The following is a 24,597-nucleotide window of genomic DNA, read 5'->3' on the forward strand; positions in this document are numbered from 1 at the left end:
AATAGTGGAAAGCTGGAAACAGCTAGTGTCCAGTGGTAAGGGAAGGATTATAAATGTGAGAAAGGTAAAAGGAAATATGCCAAAATGTTAAGAAGTCTTTATGTTTAGGGAGTTGATATCATGATTGATTTCAGTGGTATTCTTTATACTTTCCTCTCCTAAGAATACATATCTGTTTTTTCCCAGATTTTTTTTCAACAGTTAACATGTTGTTATTTACATAATCAGAAATGTTAAATGTTTTATATGTTTTTCAGAAATGTTTGCAAAATTGAGCTTTAGTTGAATTAATAACTTTATGATGAAGTTTTCACACGTTTTTCTAGAGAATGTTGAAATTCTTTTAAAGGTCTTTTGTACTTCAGGCATATATTTCACTTCATCCTTTTGAAAGGTTTCAACATTTTTAATATAATTTTGTTTTCATAACTCTCTGAAGAGACAAATTGGCTATTACTCTTGATCTGTAGATGGTAAAACTTAGAATTCTTACAATTGTTAAGTGGCAGGCTTGAGGCAGAACCCAGGTCTGTGAATTCTAGTCCATTGCTTTTCCCACTGCATAATTTTGCCTTTAGCCTTTTGTCCCTAGCTAACATGGGACAAAAATGTAGTTGAGTCTACACTCACAGTGTAGTTGAGTCTATACTAACGTGGTCGTGAAATCTGGGAATAGTCACCTTCTAGGTTATATCATTGGGATTGTTTGTCTTATGATAGAGATGAGACTCTATTACTATTTTTCCTCAGGGAAGTTTAGTAACTGTGTTAACCAGTCGTTAAAGGAGGGTAGACAGTTCATTTCTATCTCTGAGCCACTGGTAGTATTCATTCTTTCCCGTAATTATCGATGAATGCTTACTATGTGCCAGGCACTGCTCTAAGTATGTTACACATATTAATTCTTTTAATGTCCTGTGACATTGACATATTATCATGCTCATCTTACAAATGAAGAAATTAAGGCCCAGATTACATAGTGATGTAATTTCCCTAGCTATTAAATGACAGGGCTAGGATTTAAAAAACAGTAATGCTCTTCATTACTCTGTATACTGTCTCAACAGCAATAAGAAACATTAAGCCAATAAGAAACTCCTTTTTCCCATATTTAATTTCTTTCTTTTATAATCTCACGTAGTATGTAGTGAAACTGAATTAATTGGTGAGTAGAATAAATTAGTATATTATATATATATGTAGTATATTATATATGTAATATAATAGTGTGTATATATTTTATATATATATATATATATATATATAATATATACACACACACACATAGAACATTTACCTTTTTAATACTATAACTACCATGTGTTTGAGACCATAAGTACTTTTCAGGGATTAGCTTATTCCTTATCATATACTCATCTAGTTTTTATCTTTGGACCATGATTAATGCCATGATGAATTTAAGACTTCTGAGCATACCATGGGATAGTTCTACTTCTTTCAATTGCTTGTAAAATGGAAATTAAATTTTTTAGATACTATGTTTTAAAGAAGCAGTTTGGTTTTACGGCGCTCTGACCGCCACAGCAACAGTCAGCTCTACCCACCACCAGAGCCTCCCATCAAGCCTCTTAGATAGCCTCATCCACCAGAGGGCAGACAGCATAAGTAAGAAAAACTACAATCCTGCAGCCTGTGGACCAAAAACCACAGTTACAGAAAGATAGACAAGATGAAAAGGCAGAGGGCTATATACCAGATGAAGGAACAAGATAAAACCCCAGAAAAACAACTAAATGAAGTGGAGATAGGCAACCTTCCAGAAAAATAATTCAGAATAATGATAGTGAAGGTGATCCAGGACCTCGGAATAAGAATGGAGGCAAAGATTGAGAAGATGCAAGAAATGATTAACAAAGATCTAGAAGAATTAAAGAACAAACAAACAGAGATGACCAATACAATAACTGAAATGAAAACTACACTAGAAGGAATCAATAGCAAAATAACTGAGGCAGAAGAACAGATAAGTGACCTGGAAGACAGAATGGTGGAATTCACCGCTGCAGAACAGAATAAAGAAAAAAGAATGAAAAGAAATGAAGACAGCCTGCGAGACCTCTGGGACAACGTTAAACGCAACAACATTCGCATTATAGGGGTCCCAGAAGGAGAAGAGAGAGAAAAAGGACTAGAGAAAATATTTGAAGAGATTATAGTTGAAAACTTCCCTAACATGGGAAAGGAATTAGCCACCCAAGTCCAGGAAGCGCAGAGCGTCCCATACAGGATAAACCCAAGGAGAAACACGCCGAGACACATAGTAATCAAATTGGCAAAAATTAAAGACAAACAAAAATTATTGAAAGCAGCAAGGGAAAAACGACAAATAACATACAAGGGAACTCCCATAAGGTTAACAGCTGATTTCTCAGCAGAAACTCTACAAGCCAGAAGGGAGTGGCATGATATACTTAAAGTGATGAAAGGGAAGAACCTACACCAAGATTACTCTACCCGGCAAGGATCTCATTTAGATTTGATGGAGAAATCAAAAGCTTTACAGACAAGCAACAGCTAAGAGAATTCAGCACCACCAAACCAGCTCTACAACAAATGCTAAAGGAACTTCTCTAAGTGGGAAACACAAGAGAAGAAAAGGACCTACAAAAACAAACCCAAAACAATTAAGAAAATGGTCATAGGAACATACATATCGATAATTACCTTAAACGTGAATGGAGTCAATGCTCCAACCAAAAGACACAGGCTTGCTGAATGGATACAAAAACAAGACCCATCTATATGCTGTCTACAAGAGACCCACTTCAGACCTAGGGACACATACAGACTGAAAGTGAGGGGATGGGAAAAGGTATTCCATGCAAATGGAAATCAAAAGAAAGCTGGAGTAGCTATACTCATATCAGATAAAATAGACTTTAAAATAAAGAATGTTACAAGAGACAAAGAAGGACACTACATAATGATCAAGGGATCAATCCAAGAAGAAGATATAACAATTATAAATATATATGCACCCAACATAGGAACACCTCAGTACATAAGGCAACTGCTAATAGCTATAAAAGAGGAACTTGACAGTAACACAGTAATAGTGGGGGACTTTAACAGCTCACTTACACCAATGGACACATCATCCAAAATGAAAATAAATAAGGAAACAGAAGCTTTAAATGACACAATAGACCAGATAGTTTTAATTGATATTTATAGGACATTCCATCCAAAAACAGCAGATTACACGTTCTTCTCAAGTGCGCATGGAACATTCTCCAGGATAGATCACATCTTGGGTCACAAATCAAGCCTCAGTAAATTTAAGAAAATTGAAATCATATCAAGCATCTTTTCTGACCACAACGCTATGAGATTAGAAATGAATTACAGGGAAAAAAACGTAGAAAAGACAAACACATGGAGGCTAAACAATACTTTACCAAATAACCAATAGATCACTGAAGAAATCAAAGAGGAAATCAAAAACTACCTAGAGACAAGTGACCATGATAACACGATGATTGAAAACCTATGGGATGCAGCAAAAGCAGTTCTAAGAGGGAAGTTTATAGCTATACAAGCCTACCTCAAGAAACAAGAAAAATCTCAAGTAAACAATCTAACCTTACACCTAAAGAAACTAGAGAAAGAACAAACTAAACCCAAAGTTAGCAGAAGGAAAGAAATCATAAAGATCAGAGCGGAAATAAATGAAATAGAAACAAAGAAAACAATAGCAAAGATCAATAAAACTAAAAGCTGGTTCTTTGAGAAGATAAACAAAATTGATAAGCCATTAGCCAGACTCATCAAGAAAAAGAGGGAGAGGACTCAAATCAATAAAATTAGAAATGAAAAAGGAGAAGTTACAACAGACACCGCAGAAATACAAAGCATCCTAAGAGACTGCTACAAGCAACTTTATGCCAATAAAATGGACAACCTGGAAGAAATGGACAAATTCTTAGAAAGGTATAACCTTCCAAGACTGAACCAGGAAGAAACAGAAAATATGAACAGACCAATCACAAGTAATGAAATTGAAACTTTGATTAAAAATCTTCCAACAAACAAAAGTCCAGGACCAGATGGCTTCACAGGTGAATTCTATCAAACATTTAGAGAAGAGCTAACACCTATCCTTCTCAAACTCTTCCAAAAAATTGCAGAGGAAGGAACACTCCCAAACTCATTCTATGAGGCCACCATCACCCTGATACCAAAACCAGACAAAGACACTACAAAAAAAGAAAACTACAGGCCAATATCACTGATGAATATAGATGCAAAAATCCTCAACAAAATACTAGCAAACAGAATCCAACAACACATTAAAAGGATCATACACCACGATCAAGTGGGATTTATCCCAGGGATGCAAGGATTCTTCAATATACGCAAATCAATCAATGTGATACACCATATTAACAAATTGAAGAATAAAAACCATATGATCATCTCAATAGATGCAGAAAAACCTTTTGACAAAATTCAACACCCATTTATGATAAAAACTCTCCAGAAAGTGGGCATAGAGGAAACCTACCTCAACATAATAAAGGCCATATATGACAAACCCACAGCAAACATCATTCTCAATGGTAAAAAACTGAAAGCATTTCCTCTAAGATCAGGAACGAGACAAGGATGTCCACTCTCACCACTATTTTTCAACATGGTTCTGGAAGTCCTAGCCACGGCAATCAGAGAAGAAAAAGAAATAAAGGGAATACAAATTGGAGGAGAGGAGGTAAAGCTGTCACTGTTTGCAGATGACATGATTCTATATATAGAGAATCCTAAAACTGCCACCAGAAAACTGCTAGAGCTAATTAATGAATATGGTAAAGTTGCAGGATACAAAATTAATGCACAGAAATCTCTTGCATTCCTATACACTAATGATGAAAAATCTGAAAGAGAAATTATGGAAACACTCCCATTTACCATTGCAACAAAAAGAATAAAATACCTAGGAATAAACCTACCTAGGGAGACAGAAAACGTGTATGCACAAAACTATCAGACACTGATGAAAGAAATTAAAGATGATACCAACAGATGGAGAGATATACCATGTTCTTGGATTGGAAGAATCAACATTGTGAAAATGACTATACTACCCAAAACAATCTACAGATTCAATGCAATCCCTATCAAATTACCAATGGCATTTTTCACAGAGCTAGAACAAATCATCTTAAAATTTGTATGGAGTCACAAAAGACCCCGAATAGCCAAAGCAGCCTTGAGGGAAAAAAACGGAGCTGGAGGAATCAGACTCCCTGACTTCAGACTATACTACAAAGCTACAGTAATCAAGACAATATGGTACTGGCACAAAAACAGAAACATAGATCAATGGAACAAGATAGAAAGCCCAGAGATAAACCCACGCACCTATGGTCAACTAATCTATGACAAAGGAGGCAAAGATATACAATGGAGAAAAGACAGTCTCTTCAATAAGTGGTGCTGGGAAAACTGGACAGCTACATGTAAAAGAATGAAATTAGAATACTCCCTAACACCATACACAAAAATAAACTCAACATGGATTAGAGACCTAAATGTAAGACTGGACACTATAAAACTCTTAGAGGAAAACATAGGAAGAACACTCTTTGATATAAATCACAGCAAGATCTTTTTTGATCCACCTTCTAGAGTAATGGAAATAAAAACAAAAATAAACAAATGGGACCTAATGAAACTTCAAAGCTTTTGCACAGCAAAGGACACCATAAACAAGACGAAAAGACAACCCTCAGAATGGGAGAAAATATTTGCAAACGAATCAACGGACAAAAGATTAATCTCCAAAATATATAAACAGCTCATTCAGCTCAATATTAAAGAAACAAACACCCCAATCCAAAAATGGGCAAAAGACCTAAATAGACATTTCTCCAAAGAAGACATACAGATGGCCACGAAGCACATGAAAAGATGCTCAACATCACTAATTATTAGAGAAATGCAAATCAAAACTACAATGAGGTATCACCTCACACCAGTTAGAATGGGCATCATCAGAAAATCTACAAACAACAAATGCTGGAGAGGGTGTGGAGAAAAGGGAACCCTGTTGCACTGTTGGTGGGAATGTAAATTGATACAGCCACTATGGAGACAGTATGGAGGTTCCTTAAAAACTAAAAATAGAAATACCATATGACCCAGCAATCCCACTACTGGGTATATACCCAGAGAAAACCATAATTCAAAAAGACACATGCACCCAAATATTCATTGCAGCACTATTTACAATAGCCAGGTCATGGAAGCAACCTAAATGCCCGTCAGCAGACGAATGGATAAAGAAGTTGTGGTACATATATACAGTGGAATATTACTCAGCCATAAAAAGGAACGAAATTGAGTCATTTGTTGAGACGTGGATGGATCTAGAGACTGTCATACAGAGCGAAGTAAGTCAGAAAGAGAAAAACAAATATCGTATATTAACGCATGTATGTGGAACCTAGAAAAATGGTACAGATGAGCCAGTTTGCGGGGCAGAAGTTGAGACACAGATGTAGAGAATGGACATATGGACACCAAGGGGGGAAAACTGCGGTGGGGTAGGGATGGTGGTGTACTGAATTGGGCGATTGGGATTGACATGTATACACTGATGTGTATAAAATTGATGCCTAATAAGAACCTGCGGTATAAAAAAAACAAAACAACTAATACTAAACTTTCATTGGGTTATTTGTATGGAAATATGTTAGTATAAATGTTTCAGACATTACATGAAATTTCTAAAGATCTTAAAAAAAAAAAGAGGTATAAACTATTAGGTATAAATAAGCTACAAGGATACATCATACAATATGGGGGATATAGCCAATATTTTATAATAACTGTAAATGGAGTATAACCTTTAAAAATTGTGAATTACTACATTGTACACCTGAAATTTATATAGTATTATAAACCAACTATACCTGAATAAAAATATTTAATTAAATTTTTAAAATATATTAAAAAATAAAAATAAAAAAGTACTAGTTACACTAAAATTAATTAAATCAGAAAACAAAATTCCTCAAATTTAGAATATCTAAACATCTATATAAATATATAGCTATATCTAGATATGTACATAGAGAGAGATGATAATTTTGGTGCTATATATTTTTTGGTAGAGAAGGATTATCAGTTGAGCATCAAAATTGAATACAATAAAGTGAAACTGGAAAATGAAAAAAATAGTAAATAAAAATTATACATTTAAAAAAAGAGAGAGAAAGACAGAGAGAAGAAGGAAGAAAGGAAAAAAGGAAGAAGGAAGGAAGGGAGGGAGGGAGGGAATGAAAGAAAAGAAAGAAAGGAAGGAGGAAAGAGAAAGGAAAAATTTGTTCTACTGGAGCTTATCTCCTAGGAGCTATTACGCATATTAGATCACCAGGATAAGAATGTACCAAGCTCTTTCAAGGAAATTGATGGCCACCAGATACAATTTAAAATATATAATAAAGATCAATGGACAAATTTTATTAAGCATACATTATGTACAAAGCAGTGGGTACTGAGAAGAAAATAAAAGTGTGAAACACAGTTCCTGTCATTCTATATTTCATAAGCTTGCCTTAAATAATAGACAAGCACACCCTTAAAAAGTAACTGAAAACCAACCTATGCTGTATAGCATGTGACTAAAAACAGATTCAAATGCCATAGGAAATATATGAGAAAGAGAGGACATAGAAGGGGCATAGAAGTGGTTTATGGAATTAAAGATGAAAGAGCAGGAAAACAGAAAACCAAGGTAAGAGGGTTACTTAAGCAATGCTGAGGTATTGGGAAAATATAAGGTTCCCTGGGGTCAACTGTAAACCATTCTGCTGGAGATGAAGATTACAAGTATAATAAAAAAAGGGAGGGAGATGCAAGAGGGAAGAGATATGGGAAGATATGTATATGTATAACCGATTCACTTTGTTTTAAAGCAGAAACTAACACACCATTGTAAAGCAATTATACGTCAATAAAGATGTTAAAAAAAAAAATTCCTCTAGGGACTCTGCAGTGGAATGCATATAAGAGGTGCTCAATAAATACCTGGTAAACAAAAAAATTAAATAAATAAATAAATAAATAAATTGGCAGTTTGAAAATGTAAAATCATAAACTAAATGAAGTCTTGTAATTTTTTTAATTTATTTTTTTAACCTAGTGGATGTTCCTTCAACTTGTGCCTTCTTGGAATGGATCTTTAAAACAGCTTTTGACTGAAACAGATGTCTGGTTTTCTAAGAGGAGAACAGGTATGCCTGAAATTTTTATTGAGAACTTGTCTTTCTTGTTTTAAATTGAAATTTAATCAAAATCAGGCCCTGATAAACCTAGGGGATTTTAGAGCTGGAGAGGACCTTAGCAGTGATCTAATTCAACTCCTCATTTACACTGAGAAAATTGAGACTGGATAAAACAGATATAGAAAAAACAAAATTTTAATGGCCCTCAGATGCAAGGAAGTGGATAAAAATCATAATCCTTAGTTCACGATTTTCGTAGTTCACTGTCATTTTTGGTCCACGCATGGCCACCTTTTTCATTTTTTTAAATTATGTATTGAACCTCAGTGAACTAATCTTCAAGTACTAGAACATTAGTAACTTCAGTCTGCTCATGTGCTTCTTTCCTATTGTGTCCCTCTGACTTTGCTTTTAAAAAATGTTAAATGTTTAATGTTATGGCATTTTGCACGTCTTAACATGAATGCGTGACATAGTGATGTGCTGGTAAGCTGCCTCTCTGAAAAAATAATCACTTATTTGTAGCATTTTTTAAAATTTTCATGATACAAATTCTCCCAGCGTGACTAATTTCAGGCTACTAACGTGACACCACTGAATGTGGAGTTGGGAAGAAATGCATACCATCAGCTCCTGTGAGCTGGCACAAGCCAGATCCAGCACACCACCGTACAATATATCATCCTGTTTTTTTGTTACTGAACTATTTCATATTGTGGTATTGATTGTCATTTCCTTGAAAACTAAAGAGATTGAACGCCTGTTTGTGTGTTTATCGGCCATATGTTTCTTCTGTGAAATGTCTGTTCAGGTTTTTTTCCTATTTTAATATTTTATTTGTCTTTTCTTACTGATTTGTCGGCATTCTTTATATATTCTTGATTCTTTGTCATAAGTGTGTGTTGCATTTATCTTTCAGTTTGTAGTTTTTTTTTACTTTTCTGAACGTATCTTTTGATGAATAGAGGTTCTTATATTAAAATTTAGTGCTCTTTTTCTCATGTTTAAATAAATTTTGAGAATTATTTTATGTAGTGAGATTTACTAGCTAATTATTTTTCCTTCAAGCTCATGAACCAAAAATGTGTAAATGACTATATCAGTAAAATCTATAACTTGATTTGCTTGAAGAACAAAATGCTAAACTTCTATGTTAAATTATACTTCAGAGCTACATTATGGCATTTAAAGAGGGATTTGAGAAATTATAAAGGAAAAAAGTAGAGGAAAAAATTTAACTTAAAAAACAGAGATAAAAGCTGAAAAAGATAAGGACGGTGGAGAAGCTAAAAAGGCAAAGGGGGTCTTCCGTGGTGGTCTAGTGGGTAAGACTCCATGCTCCCAGTGCAGGGGGGGCCTGGGTTAGATCCCTGGTCGGGGAACTAGATCCCGCATGCATGCCACACTGAAGATCCCATATGCCGCAACTAAGACCCAGCAAAGCCAAAATAAATAAATAACTATTTTGGGGGGGTGTGGACAAAGGGACTCAATGGAAACAATAGATGTTAGGTAAATGTTGACATAAATTTATGCTCATTTGAGCTCCAGTTGGATTAACTGCAGCAGTCCATCAAGAGAGAAATTATTCTGTAGCCTAAGTGGCAGAAACTAGAATAAGGAGCTGTGGTCCCCTTCTGGTTTTCCCACTCCAGGCTCTCCATCCCAGCCTCAGTAGTGTAAAAGTATACATTTTAAGATAACTTTTCAGGGAAACATTTATTGCATAAGGCAAAATGTATGTCTGATGCTCTTGTTTTTCAGTGAGGACTTTATAAGTTGTTTTTCAGTGAGGACTTTATAGGCTTATTTCATACAGTTTTTAAATTATAAAAGTGATGAATACTCAGGAAATAAGACCAAAAAATCACTCGTGGTCCTCTCACCCACTGTATTTTAGTATATTTCTCTTAGGTTTTCTTAATTATTTGACTTTTCAGATATATATGGGTCAGGGCCATCAGAACAATAGAAATTTAGGAATTTTTCTGCACAATTATATGTAGGGATTGCTTCTTTTATTTACTATCTTTAATAGCAACAAGGCTGAGTCCACTGCCATGGGTATACCTTGTAATAGAGAACAGGCTAGGGATTATGTACAAGTCTCTGCTTGATAGCAGTAACTCCAGATCTTTCCTTCCCACTCATGAAAGCATATTAGAATGCAACTGAGAGTATTTTTAGAAATAACCTTAAATTCTCCCTAAAAGAAAAGATTGATAAACTTGAATTATTTTAACAATAAATACTACCCTTGTGTTGCAAATCCATGGCTACAATGTCTTTGTATCTTATTTTGTATTTTAATAGAGAATTAATGTATTAACTAGTGTTCATCACATGTAACTAAAGCATAAATTAGAAAGATCCCAAGAAATGTTCCATGTCCTGTGTATCTTGTGAAGACCCTTGAGTGAGGCATCTGGGCTCTAGAGTTCCACTGAAGTGGTGGGATTCTGGAAAGATACCTGAACCCTAACCACCATTCTCAAGCCTTCTTTTCCCACCTTGCTGCGCTGTAAGCTCCAAACTCCAGAAAGGTGTCAATTGAATTCCCAGCCCAAGGGTCTAATTAGGACCAAAGTTAATTTCCTGGGGCTTTTTTCTAAATCTCCCCAAGTTTTTTATCCACACGCCCAAAGTTTATATAATCCTTGAAAACTTTGAAACTAGCTTATTTGTATTCTAATAGACGTGTGTGTGTGTGTGTGTGTGTGTGTGTGTGTGTATGTGTGTGTCCCTGCCCATAAAAACATGTAGGAATAAATAAATTGATTTGAAAAGAATGGGTATTTAATTTAAGCTGTCTTTTTGGTTTCTTTTACAGATTTTGAAGGTATGACCTTCCTTGAAACTGAGCAAGGAAAACCATTTGTGTCAGTATTCAGACATTTAAGGTTACAGTATATTATCAGTGATTTGGCCTCTGCGAGAATTATCGAACAAGATTCTCTAGTACCTTCAGGTAAGAACATGATGAAATTATGATTTTAAGTAATATCTTTCTGATTATAATAGTAACATCATAGAAAAAAATAATGAGGAAAATAGAAATTATCCTTAATTCCAATAAGGTATACATTTTTATACCAAAGCAGAATCATACCATATAGATAATATTCTGTGTTCACATTATATATTGTGAGTATTTTCCCATATCATTAAATACTCTTCAGAACATTTAAATGGCTATATAGTATTCTATAATGTGTGTGTTCTTTAATCTGCTTAACCAGTACACTATTTTGGACTAGACTTTCAAAAGACTTTTGAAAAAAAAATAAATTAATTAAATAAAATAAAAAAGACTTTTGAAGTACTATTTAGAGGTCAACTGCTTTTTCTATTAATACCCCTTAAATTTGCTATTTTCTGTTTTTTTTTCTTATCCTACTTAAGACTTTGTGTCAAAGCAAATGTAATATCTTTGCCAATTAAAATTTTAAAATTTTGAAACAATTACTGATTTAATTTTTTAAGTTAAGTATCTAGTGCTTGCGTAGGATTAAGTTTAGTACTATATTTGCATTTAAGAAACAGAAAATAGAATTTGTTTGAAGATTGACTTGTAAATTTGTATAGATTTGTCTGAAAGTTGTAATTTTTTTGACACCTCAGTTTTTAATATAGCTATGTGTTTATAGATTTAAATTGTTACTGAAATCTGTAATTTATTTACAAAAGTATTGAATGGAAAACAAACCCAGAGTTAACATTTCTGGTAGTTTTAAAATAATGCAGTTTTTATAAAATCATTCTAGGCAGGTTTATAGACAGTGGTTTTTTGGTTAATTTTGTATAAATCATTTGTATTACGTTTGTGTGGGTCGTGGGTCTGGGAGTTTTTTGTTGTTTGTTTGTTTGTTTGTTTTTTAAGTCACAGTTTCTCTTGAAGGTTATGTTCCCTTATAGTATAGCAGTTCTGTAATAGTTTTAGTATGTGTTATACACCAGACCCTAGCAATGGTGTAATATTAGATGCCAAGGCCTATTACATACTCCCACTCTAATCATACTTGCTTTTAAGGCTCTCTAGAAATGAATTTTGAAAGAGGTTAAAAAATAAAGTCTGTTCTAAAGTAGTTTAATTTAGGTGTTTTCTGTGATGCAAGTGGATAAGCTTTATATTTTTGGAATGCAAATGGGTACAAGTATTTCTAGTCTTGAAATATTTTATTTAGTATAAAATTAAAAAGAATTTATATCCTAAATTTCTGACCAGATTTCAGCCATTTTTTTTCCTGACCTAAAATTACAGTAGAGGGCATTTTTTTTTCCTTTTAGAATATAAATGGACAAATAGTTTTTCCTATATATCCAAATTAAAGTTATCATTTCAAAAGCAGAGTATAAATTAAAATTATATCCCATGCTGTTTGTGAGAGGGCAGAAAGTGGCCACATAGCTCACATTTTTAAGGTACATTGGTAAATGCTCTCAATAGGAATGTATCCTAGATTTGAAATAAATGAAAATAATTTCAATTACTTAGCTAAAATTGACTGATCATTTTTCAGAAATAGTGCCGAACACGTGTTAACATTATGCAAAGTTATGCATTCAGTAATCTGGGGAATTTTAATGCATACATTTTGATCATCTTTAGGTCAGAATTAAATTCAAATAGAAATTAAAGTAGAAAAAATTAAATTAAAATTAAAATTTTAATAGAAATATGTTTAATTCCAAATTAAATCAGGATTTTGTATAGAAGCATTGTATTTTAGGATTTAACTCTGTCAAGCACAGTTGATTCCATTATATCATGGAATTAGATTTACATTAGGTCCGATCATTATGTGTGTTTCATTCCATGCTTTCATTGTCATACTTCCCTTCCCTTTGATACCTCTGACCTCTCTTGTTGCCATTCCTCCCTGACCTTTCTCTTATGTCCTCTCATGTCTTCCATCTCTTCTCTCCATTTATTTCGCTCTCCCAGAAGAGACTATTTTCCCTCTGTAGAGGACTTTCTGTCTCTTAAGACACCCTGCTAATAAAGGGTTAGGAGGCCAGATAGTAATGGGCCCAGCCCCCTCAGTGCCCTTTCCAAATCATTGTTGCATATGATCCAACTCACCCTCTATTCTTTCTCTTCTGATCCGTAGTCATTCTTCCACATTCATTAAGACTTGGGCACTTAATTTCTGTCTGCCTCTCTACCTCTGTTCAGTAACATAATGTGTCCATATTATCATTCCATTAAGTACCCTAGCCTCCTAGTAATTTGACCTCAACTCCTGTAACATTTATCTTTGCTGATCATTAAGCACTTGCCACCTATGAACCTTGTTGTAACCCAGAATTTCTCAGCATGAGAAATCCAGTAGTTTGCAAGCTATAACCTTCTAGCATGTTCATAGTCTCATTCCTTTTACACTGTTGTTTGCTTTCCAATCCGTTTTTTTTAAATAAATAAATTTATTTGTTTATTTATTTATTTATTTTTGGCTGAGTTGGGTCTTTGTTGCTGCGCGTGGGCTTTCTCTAGTTGCGGTAAGCGGGGGCTACTCTTCATTGTGGTACGTGGGCTTCTCATACACTCCCATTTACCATTGCAACAAAAAGAATAAAATATCTAGGAATAAACCTACCTAAGAAGACAAAAGACCTGTATGCAGAAAATTATAAGACACTGATGAAAGAAATTAGAGATAATACAAATAGATGGAGAGATATACCATGTTCTTGGATTGGAAGAATCAACATTGTGAAAATGACTCTACTACCCAAAGCAATCTACAGATTCAGTGCAATCCCTATCAAACTACCACTGGCATTTTTCACAGAACTAGAACAAAAAATTTCACAGTTTGTATGGAAACACAAAAGACTCCGAATAGCCAAAGCAAGCTTGAGAACGAAAAATGGAGCTGGAGGAATCAGGCTCCCTGACTTCAGACTATACTACAAAGCTACAGTAATCAAGACAATATGGTACTGGCACAAAAATAGAAACATAGATCAATGGAACAGGATAGAAAGCCCAGAGATAAACCCACGCACATATGGTCACCTTATCTTTGATAAAGGAGGCAAGCATATAAAGTGGAGAAAAGACAGCCTCTTCAATAAGTGGTGCTGGGAAAACTGGACAGGTACATGTAAAAGTATGAAATTAGAACACTCCCTAACACCATACACAAAAATAAACTCAAAATGGATTAAAGACCTAAATGTAGGGCCAGACACTATCAAACTCTTAGAGGAAAACATAGGCAGAACACTGTATGACATATATCACAGCAAGATCCTTTTTGACCCAGCTCCTGGAGAAATGGAAATAAAAACAAAAATAAACAAATGGGACCTAATGAAACTTAAAAGCTTTTGCACAGCAAAGGAAACCATAAACAAGACCAAAAGACAACCCTCAGAATGGGAGAAAATATTTGCAAATGAAGCAACTGACAAAGGATTAATCTCCAAGATTTACAAGCAGCTCATGCAGCTCAATAACAAAAAAACAAACAACCCAATCCAAAAATGGGCAGAAGACCTAAACAGACATTTCTCCAAAGAAGATATACAGATTGCCAACAAACACATGAAAGAATGCTCAACATCATTAATCATTAGAGAAATGCAAATCCAAACTACAATGAGATAATCATCTCACACCAGTCAGAATGGCCATCATCAAAAAATCTAGAAACAGTAAATGCTGGAGAGGGTGTGGAGAAAAGGGAACACTCTTGCACTGTTGGAGGGAATGTAAATTGATACTGCCACAATGGAGAACAGTATGGAGGTTCCTTAAAAAACTAAAAATAGAATTACCATATGACCCAGCAATCCCACTACTGGACATATACCCTGAGAAAACCATAATTCAAAAAGAGTCATGTACCAAAATGTTCATTGCAGCTCTATTTACAATAGCCAGGACATGGAAGCAACCTAAGTGTCCATCATCGGATGAATGGATATAGAAGATGTGGCACATATATACAATGGATATTACTCAGCCATAAAAAGAAACGAAATTGAGTTATTTGTAGTGAGGTGGATGGACCTAGAGTCTGTCAGACAGAGTGAAGTAAGTCAGAAAGAAAAAAACAAATACAGTATGCTAACACATATATATGGAATCTAAGGGGAAAAAAAAAATGTCATGAAGAACCTAGTGGCAAGACGGGAATAAAGACACAGACCTACTAGAGAATGGACTTGAGGATATGGGGAGGGGGAAGGGTAAGATGTGATAAAGAGAGAGAGTGGCATGGACATATATACATTACCAAACGTAAAATAGATAGCTAGTGGGAAGCAACCGCATAGCACAGGGAGATCAGCTCTGTGCTTTGTGACCACCTAGAGGTGTGGGATAGGGAGGGCGGGAGGGAGGGAAATGCAAGAGGGAAGAGATGTGGGAACATATGTATATGTATAACTGATTCACTTTGTTATAAAGCAGAAACTAACACACCATTGTAAAGCAATTATACTCCAATAAAGATGTTTTTAAAATAAATAAATAAATTTATTTATTTATTTATTTTTGGCTGAGTTGGGTCTTTGTTGCTGCGTGTGGGCTTTCTCTAGTTGCGGTAAGCAGGGGCTACTCTTCATTGCAGTACAGGGGCTTCTCATTGCGGTGGCTTCTCTTGTAGAGCACAGGCTCTAGGCGCGCGGTCTTCAGTAGTTGTGTCGTGCAGGCTCTAGAGTGCAGGCTCAGTAGTTGTGGCGCACAGGCTTAGTTGCTCTGCTGCATGTGGGATCCTCCCCGACCAGGGCTCAAAGCCGTGTCCCCTGCATTGGCAGGCGGATTCTTAACCACTGCACTACCAGGGAAGCCCTCCAGTCCGTTTTAAGCCCTCCATTTTCTGCCAGTCTTCCAAACCTCCTGCCTTTTCTTCCTTTCAGGCCTTGATTTCATGTTAGATCATCTGGACCACTCTCTTTCACAGTTGCTTTCAACTCTTTGTCCTTCTACTTTACAAAATTCTAAAACTAAATTAAACCTTCTTTGTTTCTGTACCCTCTACTCTGTGCTGAGTACTGCTCCAGAGCATTCTATAACTTTTGTATTGGTGCCACTGCAAACTCATATTTCAATGCTAAGCCTGGACCTTGGGACTCCTTATATACTACTTTTACTTGGTCATTCCTCTTTTTCATTTGCTTCAGCAATTATATATCAAACCTCTGCCACTCTGTTCAAGCTTCCTCTCCAATAACCTCGCTGTCAGTATGGGAACTCTCCTTCTATTTTTTTATATAAATTCTCCTTTAAATTTTTATATAAATTTTATATAAATTTATAAGGCCTTCCCTGGTGGCGCAGTGGTTGAGAGTCTGCCTGCCAATGCAGGGGACACGGGTTCGAGCCCTGGTTTGGGAAGATCCCACATGCTGCGGAGCGACTGGGCCCGTGAGCCACAATTACTGAGCCTGCGTGACTGGAACCCGTGCTCCACAACAAGAGAGGCCGCGATAGTGAGAGGCCTGCGCACCGCGGTGAAGAGTGGCCCCCGCTTGCCACAACTAGAGAAAGCCCTTGTACAGAAACGAAGACCCAACACAGCCATAAATAAATAAATAAATATTAAAAAAAAAATTCCCTTCTTAAAAAAAAAAATTTATAAATTTTTCCAAGGTAATCAGGCAAAAATTTGTTTAGATTCCTGGGCTTCTTCACCTGTCCTTCCTGTCCTGTCCCAGAGGTTGAGGTGCTCCCTCCCTGTTCAAGCCAACCTTCTACTGTGTTCATAATCCTATCACTTCCTGTTTATTATGGAATTTTGCACTGTCATTTAATAATCTGTATCTTCAACCCCCTCCTGTTCTCCCTCAGCTTATAAGTGTGGTCAAATCTCTTATTAAAAAACAAAACAAATCCCTCCCTCCCCCTGCGCCTCGGCCCCCGGTCTTGACCCTGAGTCCCCTTCATGGTAATTGCTCCTGTCCCTTATAATCACCTTCTTCAGAGTTGCTGTCTCCATCTCCTTACCTTTCAGTCATTCCTCAACCCACTTCAGTCTGTCTTTGGCCCCACTATTTCACTGAAACTTTCTAGCAAAAGTTAGGTTTGTCCTGTTTGTAAAATCTAGTGGCCTCATGTTAGTCTTATTTTAACTTCTCTAGCATTTTATATCATGGTTTGTTAGTTTTTTTCTTGAAATTCTTACAGTACTACCTTAGTTTAGAAATACTGTACTCTCCTGATTCTTTTCCTGTCTCTCTGACCATTCCTTCTCTTTTTCTTTTGTAAGCTTCTCTTACTCTGCCCACCTCTTAGCTTCCTGAGGGTGCCCTTAGCGCATCATTGATCTTTTCATTCTATATAGTGTCCCAGAGTGATTTCCTTCATTCATATGACTTACTGAAAGATTCTAGTTCTGACCTCTCCCCTGGGTTTCATACTTGAATATCCAGCTGTTACTAGCCATCTGTAAATTGCTTCAGTTCATCTATTCAAAACAGTACTTATGGGCCTCCCTGGTTGCGTAGTGGTTAAGAAGCCGCCTGCCAATGCAGGGGACACGGGATCGAGCCCTGGTCGGGGAAGACCCTGCATGCCGCGGAGCAACTAAGCCCATGCGCCACAACTACTGAGCCTGCGCTGTACAACCCCCGAGCCACAACTGCTGAGTCCCGTGTGCCACAACTACTGAAGCCTGTGCACCTAGAGCCCGTGCTCCGCAACAAGAGAAGCCACCGCAATAAGAAGCCCGCGCACCGCAACAAAGAGTAGCCCCCGCTCGCCGCAACTAGAGAAAGCACGCACGCAGCAATGAAGACCCAACACAGCCAAAAATAAATAATAAATAAATACATAAATTCTTTAAAAAAAAAACAAAACAGTACTTATATCTTTCCCCTCCAGCTCTAGTCCCTGCGTTCTTTTTTCTTCCCACGTTCGCTTATCAGTCATCAACATTAATAACCCACCCAGCCTCACAAAAATGGCAGAATCCTGCAAGTCATCCTGTCCTCCTCAAACTCTTTTCCTCCACATCCATTCACCATTCCTATAGATTTTTTCCCTAGATAATTCTCAAACTCACCTCATTTTTTTGCCTGCTACCACTTCCTTGTTAAGACATCATCATCTCTTTCTAGATTACTGTAGTACAGAATATATCTGTGTCCTGGTTGGACTGTATGTTTTTCATCTTTTCCCCTCAGGTACATAGTACAGTGCTTGACAGGTAGTAGGCACTCAGTTTGTGTGAACTAAAATCATTTTCTGAAACATACTAGCTTACATATGGCCTAATACTGTATTTACTCTATCAGATAAGTTTAGGTTGTAGCTCCTAACCTAAGAACCTTAAAGGGGAGGAGGAAAAGTAAACAAATATGTGTAGATTCTTCACAGTGTCCCAGGTAATATGCCAGATTATACATTTAACACCTATCATGTAACATAATCTTTGAAATTATCAAGGCAGTTGTTCCCATTTTATAGTTGAAGTGAAGTATTACTATCCTGTCCTACAGCTAGTGAGAAGCAGAGCTCAAATGCAACCCCAAGTCTTTCCTGTTCTAAAGCCCTTATTTTTTTTGGCTACATCTTACTTAAAAGAAATCCACTATGTTTAATCTCTTCAAGTTTGCATATCCAATTGCAGAAACTTAAGCAGTAACTTTGAATCACCATTCTTTTGAATATGTTTAATTTTTTGGCTTTTGATAACAAAGTAATGAAATAGATTTATTCCCTTACTTTGTATTGTGGGCAAGAAAATGGGTATTCTTGTAACTTTTTATATCAGGAATTACTGTTGTGGGAATAATGGGGAAACTTAATGCTTAATAGTTTTGTAAATTCAATAGAGATGATAATTGCTAAAGCAGTATGAATTTTATGAAAATAAGTTGCTTAAAATGAAAAGGTATATAAATTCATGTAATTAGTTTTATTGAGAAATACTGTACTCAGTAGAGTACATTTGTCATCTTTTGGAACTAGATTTTTAGGTTATTATACATGAAGATCTTTGAGACGAGCTTCTCCATAATTTTATACTAATATACCTAGATGCTCTGTACAAAATATTCTTTTATCCAGATAGGAATTTTTTATTATGTAGACTGTCCTTCACCTTCATGATCTAATTCTGACTTAACGTGTTTCATATAACATTCAACCTGTAGGCTGTTTTTTGCTATATGCTTTACTGGTTGTGAGTAGATTTTTGTATGTGTATATACCTGAATGTACACTGTTTCTTTCATTTAAACAGTAAAACTAGGCAAATTTGGGGCATATCTTATCTTCCTGTTTGTGTTTTAAAGTTTTGTAAATCTAAGACATTTAGATTTTCAAATAGTATACTTTTGGAGACCCCCTTCCCCATATCCTTTGTATAAGACAAGAGACATGATCTAAATAAATTCATTCTGACTTATCTCATTTATTCTATTAGAAAAGTACTGTGTTTACATTCAAAACTGCTGTCGATTAGATCTGCAGCTGCTGATTTATAGCACTGTCAAATGCTACTTTGATGTGCCCGTTCTGAGTTTTTGTTTTGTATTTTGGTCTGATAAAGTTTAAAAGTGCTTAAATTTGTTTTTACTGAGTGGAAGTTTCTTGAAGGCACTTTTTCAGAATCTTTTCACTGAACACTAACTCTGCCAAAAAGGATTCTGGCAAACTCTGCCTAGTGTATCTGTGTTTTGGGAGATATGTCTGCATATAATCATATTAAAAACTCTGTATAAGGCAAATTGTTTCACTTATTTTTATCCCATGTTTTTCAATCTCATTTTATCAGAGATTTCCCCCTGTGTATCAACTGTCAACATTGCATTTGAACTAGTGGTTCTAGTGACTTATTTTGGGGCTGCTGCTACTGGATGAACTACCAGTGACCAAAAAGATTTCTAGTTTGACTTTTTACTCTTTTAGATTAAGGCAAGAAAGGAGGGACAAAAATGTGTACCCACGTTTTTAACTTGTTAAAAATGCTTTCAGGGAATTCCCTGGTAGTCCAGTGGTTAGGATTCGGTGCTTTCACTGCCGAGGCCTAGGTTCAATCTCTGGTCAGGAAACTAAGATCCTGCAAGCCAGGAGGCGCAGCCAAAACAAAAATGCTTTTAGTTTTAAAGGAGTTTATTCAAAGTTGTTGAAACTAAATTTTAAAACATTTTCATGGGATATAGCTTATATGATATTTGAGAATATGAATGTGTAACCCTTTCATTCCATTTTTATAAATGAATCATGAAAAGCCATATTCTATCTCTAGATCAGTGAGTTTCAAACTACAGGCATAACCAGTAGTGAGTTGAGAGATCATTTTAATGGGAAGGGATCAGCTTTTTTTAAAAATAAAATACAGTAAAACAGAATTTTAAAATCCAGATACCTTGCAAATAAGATGGACAATATGTGTGTAGGTATACTGAGTCACATAAACTTTGCTGCTAGTCTTTACCTACTGAAAATGAATTGTTTGTGGCCTAGATATTCAGCAGTTATTCCTTATAATAGCAACAATATTATTTTAGGGAAAGAAGCACTCATAAGTGTATTTATAGAGAATTTTAAGGAAGGACACCAATAAATCAGTGCAAGTCATCTGGATACCTTTTATTAGGTAGAGAATTATGAAGTGAAAACCCGGATTTTAATTGCAGTAAGGTTTTTCCCCTGCCTTTTGGTAGAGGTAGAGAAATCATTTAACTTAAAAATTAGAAAAACTACCCTTTTAGTTGGGAATAAATAAGAGCAGAAAAATAAATATGGTGCTAAGCCAGTTCTGCTTATATTTTTAATAAATCCATGTTTTTATGTAAAATAATTAAAATTTCAGCTTCCACAGTCAAATTTTGTGGAAAAATTATATGCTTATTATTAAAGGGAAGAATATCTATAATTATTCCATTTACAATAATTTAAATTATAATAGTTATCTAAATCGTGTCAAAATTATTTCTTGAGTTGCATAATTCATCTAATTTAGAGATGGTATATTTCTGATTAATTGTTTTTAGATAATTTAATATAGGAACAATCCATTCAGTTTTCTATTAAAGTTTTTGTAAAAACTGAAAATATTACTTTCGGTATGTTTCTCACAAATGAAAAATAGTATGAGCTATGAAAAGGAAATTATTAAATACAAGAATATACTTTTAACTAAAGTTTTAAATGTATGTGATCTAAGTAGAGTCTGTCCTAAAGCAAAGGAAGATAACATTTACCACTTTAAAAAGCATTAAGCCGTATTGTTATAGCATATTTATAAAATATAAATTACCAGCTTTACTTATTGCTGTTTTAAACTTGAATTTTAAAATGGTAAAAATTTTATCAACTTCTTAAAATTTTTAAATCCTTTATGTTTTTCCATATTTCTTATTATTCTTATATGTATTTTTACATTTTAGAATGGCTATCTTCTGTGTATAAACAGCAGTGGCTTGCTATGCTCCGGGCAGAACAAGACAGTGAGGTGGGGTAAGTATGGTATAGCATTGTTCATTAAAAAAAAACAAAAAAACTTTTTTTTTTTTTTACTGAAATATAGTTAATTTACAATACTGTGTTAGTTTCAGGAGTACAGCTAAGAGATTCAGTTGTATATATATATATTTTTCAGATTATTTTCAATTATAGGTTACTATAAGATACTGAATATAGTTCCCTTTGCTATACAGTAAATCCTTGTTGCTTATCTGTTTTATGTATAGTAGTTTGTATCTGTTAATCTCATACTCCTAATTTATCCCACCACCCCTCCCTTTCCCCTTTGGTAACCATAAGTTTGTTTTCTTTGTCTGTGAGTTTTTCTGTTTTTTATATAGATTCATTTGTATTATTTTTTTAGATTCCACATATAAGTGATATCTTATAATTGTCTTTCTCTGTTTGACTTACTTCACTTAGTATGATATATTCTATGTCCATCCATGTTGCTGCAAATGGTAATATTTCATTCTTTTTTATGACTGAGTAATACATATTCCATTGTATATAAATATACCACATCTTCCTAAGCCAATCATCCATTGATGGGCCCTTGGGCTGCTTCGATGTCTTGGCTCTTGTACATAGTGCTGCTATGAACATTGGGGTGCATGTATCTTTTTGAATTAGAGTTTTCATCTTTTCGGGATATATGCCAAGGAGTGGAATTGCTGGATATGGTAGCTCTAATTTTAGTTTTTTAAGGAATCTCCACACTGTTTTCCATAGGGGCCGCACCAATTTACATTCCCACCAACAGTGTAGGAGGGTTCCCTTTTCCCCACACCCTCTCCAGATTTATTATTTGTAGACTTTTTGATGATACCCATTTTGACTGGTATGAGGTGATATCTCATTGTAGTTTTGATTTGCATTTCTCTAATAATTATGGATGTTGAGCATCTTTCCATGTGCCTGTTGGCCATCTGTATGTCATCTTTGGAGAAATGTCTCTTTAGGTCTTCTGCCCATTTTTTGATTGGGTGGTTTGTTTTTTTGAGTTGTATGAGATGTTTGTATATTTTGGATATTAACCCCTTGTAGGTCACGTGATTTACAAATATTTTCTCCCATTCCCTAGGTTGTCTTTTCATTTTGTTTATGGTTTCCTTTGCTGTGCAAAAGCTTTTAAGTTTGATTAGGTCAGGTCCCATTTGTTCATTTTTGCTTATATTTCTTTTGCCTTGGGAGACTAATCTAAGAAAATATTGCTACAGTTTATATCTGAGAATGTTTTGCCTATGTTCTTTTCTAGGAGTTTTATGGTGTCATGTCTTATACTTAGGTATTTAAAGTATTTTGAAGTTTTTTTTGTATATAGTGTGAGGGAGTGTTCATATTGATTTACATGTAGCTGTCCAGCTTTCCCACCACCACTTGTTGAAGAGACTGTCTTTTCTCCATTGTATTAATATATTATTGCCTCCGTTGTTGTTGATTAATTGACCACAGGTGTATGGATTTCGCTATGAATTTTTAAATGTATTCATTATGTTGAAAAACCAGTAACTATTAAAATCAAGAGCTGTTAGAGAAAAGATCATGTAATCAACCTTTATTCTTATATTTCTATAACTATCAATATTATAAATATTTATCTTTTTGGTCAATTAGTATAACAGAATGTTTACATTGTCACTTGCTATATTAATAAAACTGAATAATTCATATACTTTGTTTCACTTAGTGTTATGATATTCTTTTAAGCTTTGTTTCACTTAGTGTTATGATATTCTTTTAAGCTATTGAAATATTACCTGGAATAATGCTTTCATAAAGCATGATCTTCATGTATATGTATAGGTAAAGCCAATTTTCTTATTTGTGGCAGTATTGTCAAATTCTCACTAATGTAATAGGGGTTTTTTTGTTTTGTTTTTTTAAGTTCTTTTTTAAAAATATTTATTTATTTATTTATTTATTTATTTATTTGACTGCACCGGATCTTAGTTGCAGCACGTGGGATCTTTAGGTGCAGCACACGGGATCTTTTAGTTGCAGCACGTGGGATCTTTTAGTTGTGGCATGCGGGCTCTAGTTTCCTGACCAGGGATCGAACCCAGTCCCCCTGCATTGGGAGCGTGGAGTCTTAGACACTGGACCACCAGGGAAGTCCCCTGTAATAGGTTTTTTGAAGACTTGAGTGTAAGGTGAAGTAACCCATCTGGTTACACAGGTGCCTTCATCAAAAGCATATGACCCCTCTAGAAAATATTTATGTACAGTTTTATTTCTCTTCATTTTAAGAGAAAGCATATTATCTGTTCTTTCAATGTGTAGTGCTTTGCAGTTCAGAGAAGTACTTCCACATTTATTGTTTGATCTTTATACTAGCTCCTTGGTATAGGCAGTGTGAAGAGACAGTCCACCTGTGAGTATATAAAAAGGTTTTACATTTAAATTTTTTTCTGCCCGATCTCTTTTAATTTATTTTTATACACTAAAGAACTTACTAAAATAATAGCCTAGTTGTGTTTATAGCTAAACAGTGAGTGTGTGAAAGGGTTCTATAAACTTAAAATAATGATTGCAAGATTATTATCCAGGGTTCTTAGTTTCTACTTTACTTGTAACTTATATCCCATCTTTTCCCAAATATATTCATAGCATACTTATCTTGCACAAATACAGTAAGATTGTTGAAATAGAAATAAGAGACCCCTCCAAAAAATGAGAGTTAATTATTTACTGGAATTCAGATTTGAAGCATTTTGTAATGTATGAAATGTTTTATAAACCATTCTACCTACTTCTTTTGTATATTCAGTTTTTAAATGTTGGATGTTCTCTATTTTTCAAGATTTTTCTTATCTGTATCCTTTTTGAGTTTAATATAGAGTCTCACCTAAGAGACTGAGTTAGAATAAGTGGCTTTCTTGCCTTCACAAGTATATGACTGTATTGCCCCTAATGAAGCACTCTCTT

The 24,597-nt window shown here is 34.9% G+C and overlaps 1 protein-coding gene across 2 annotated transcripts in view; it reads left to right on the plus strand.

Moving 5' to 3' along the window:
• The window catches only part of GMCL1 (germ cell-less 1, spermatogenesis associated), a 55,617-nt gene that overhangs the window by 14,816 nt on the left and 16,204 nt on the right, over positions 1-24,597 (plus strand). For both annotated transcript variants that reach the window (XM_068564990.1, XM_068564989.1), the window contains exons 8-10: positions 8,165-8,255; positions 11,077-11,214; positions 21,594-21,663. In XM_068564990.1, coding sequence (XP_068421091.1) covers positions 8,165-8,255; positions 11,077-11,214; positions 21,594-21,663 — 299 coding nt within the window. The remainder of the gene's footprint in view (positions 1-8,164; positions 8,256-11,076; positions 11,215-21,593; positions 21,664-24,597) is intronic.

Source organism: Eschrichtius robustus, chromosome 15 (genome assembly GCF_028021215.1).
Source record: "Eschrichtius robustus isolate mEscRob2 chromosome 15, mEscRob2.pri, whole genome shotgun sequence".
NCBI classification, from domain to species: Eukaryota; Metazoa; Chordata; class Mammalia; order Artiodactyla; family Eschrichtiidae; genus Eschrichtius; species Eschrichtius robustus.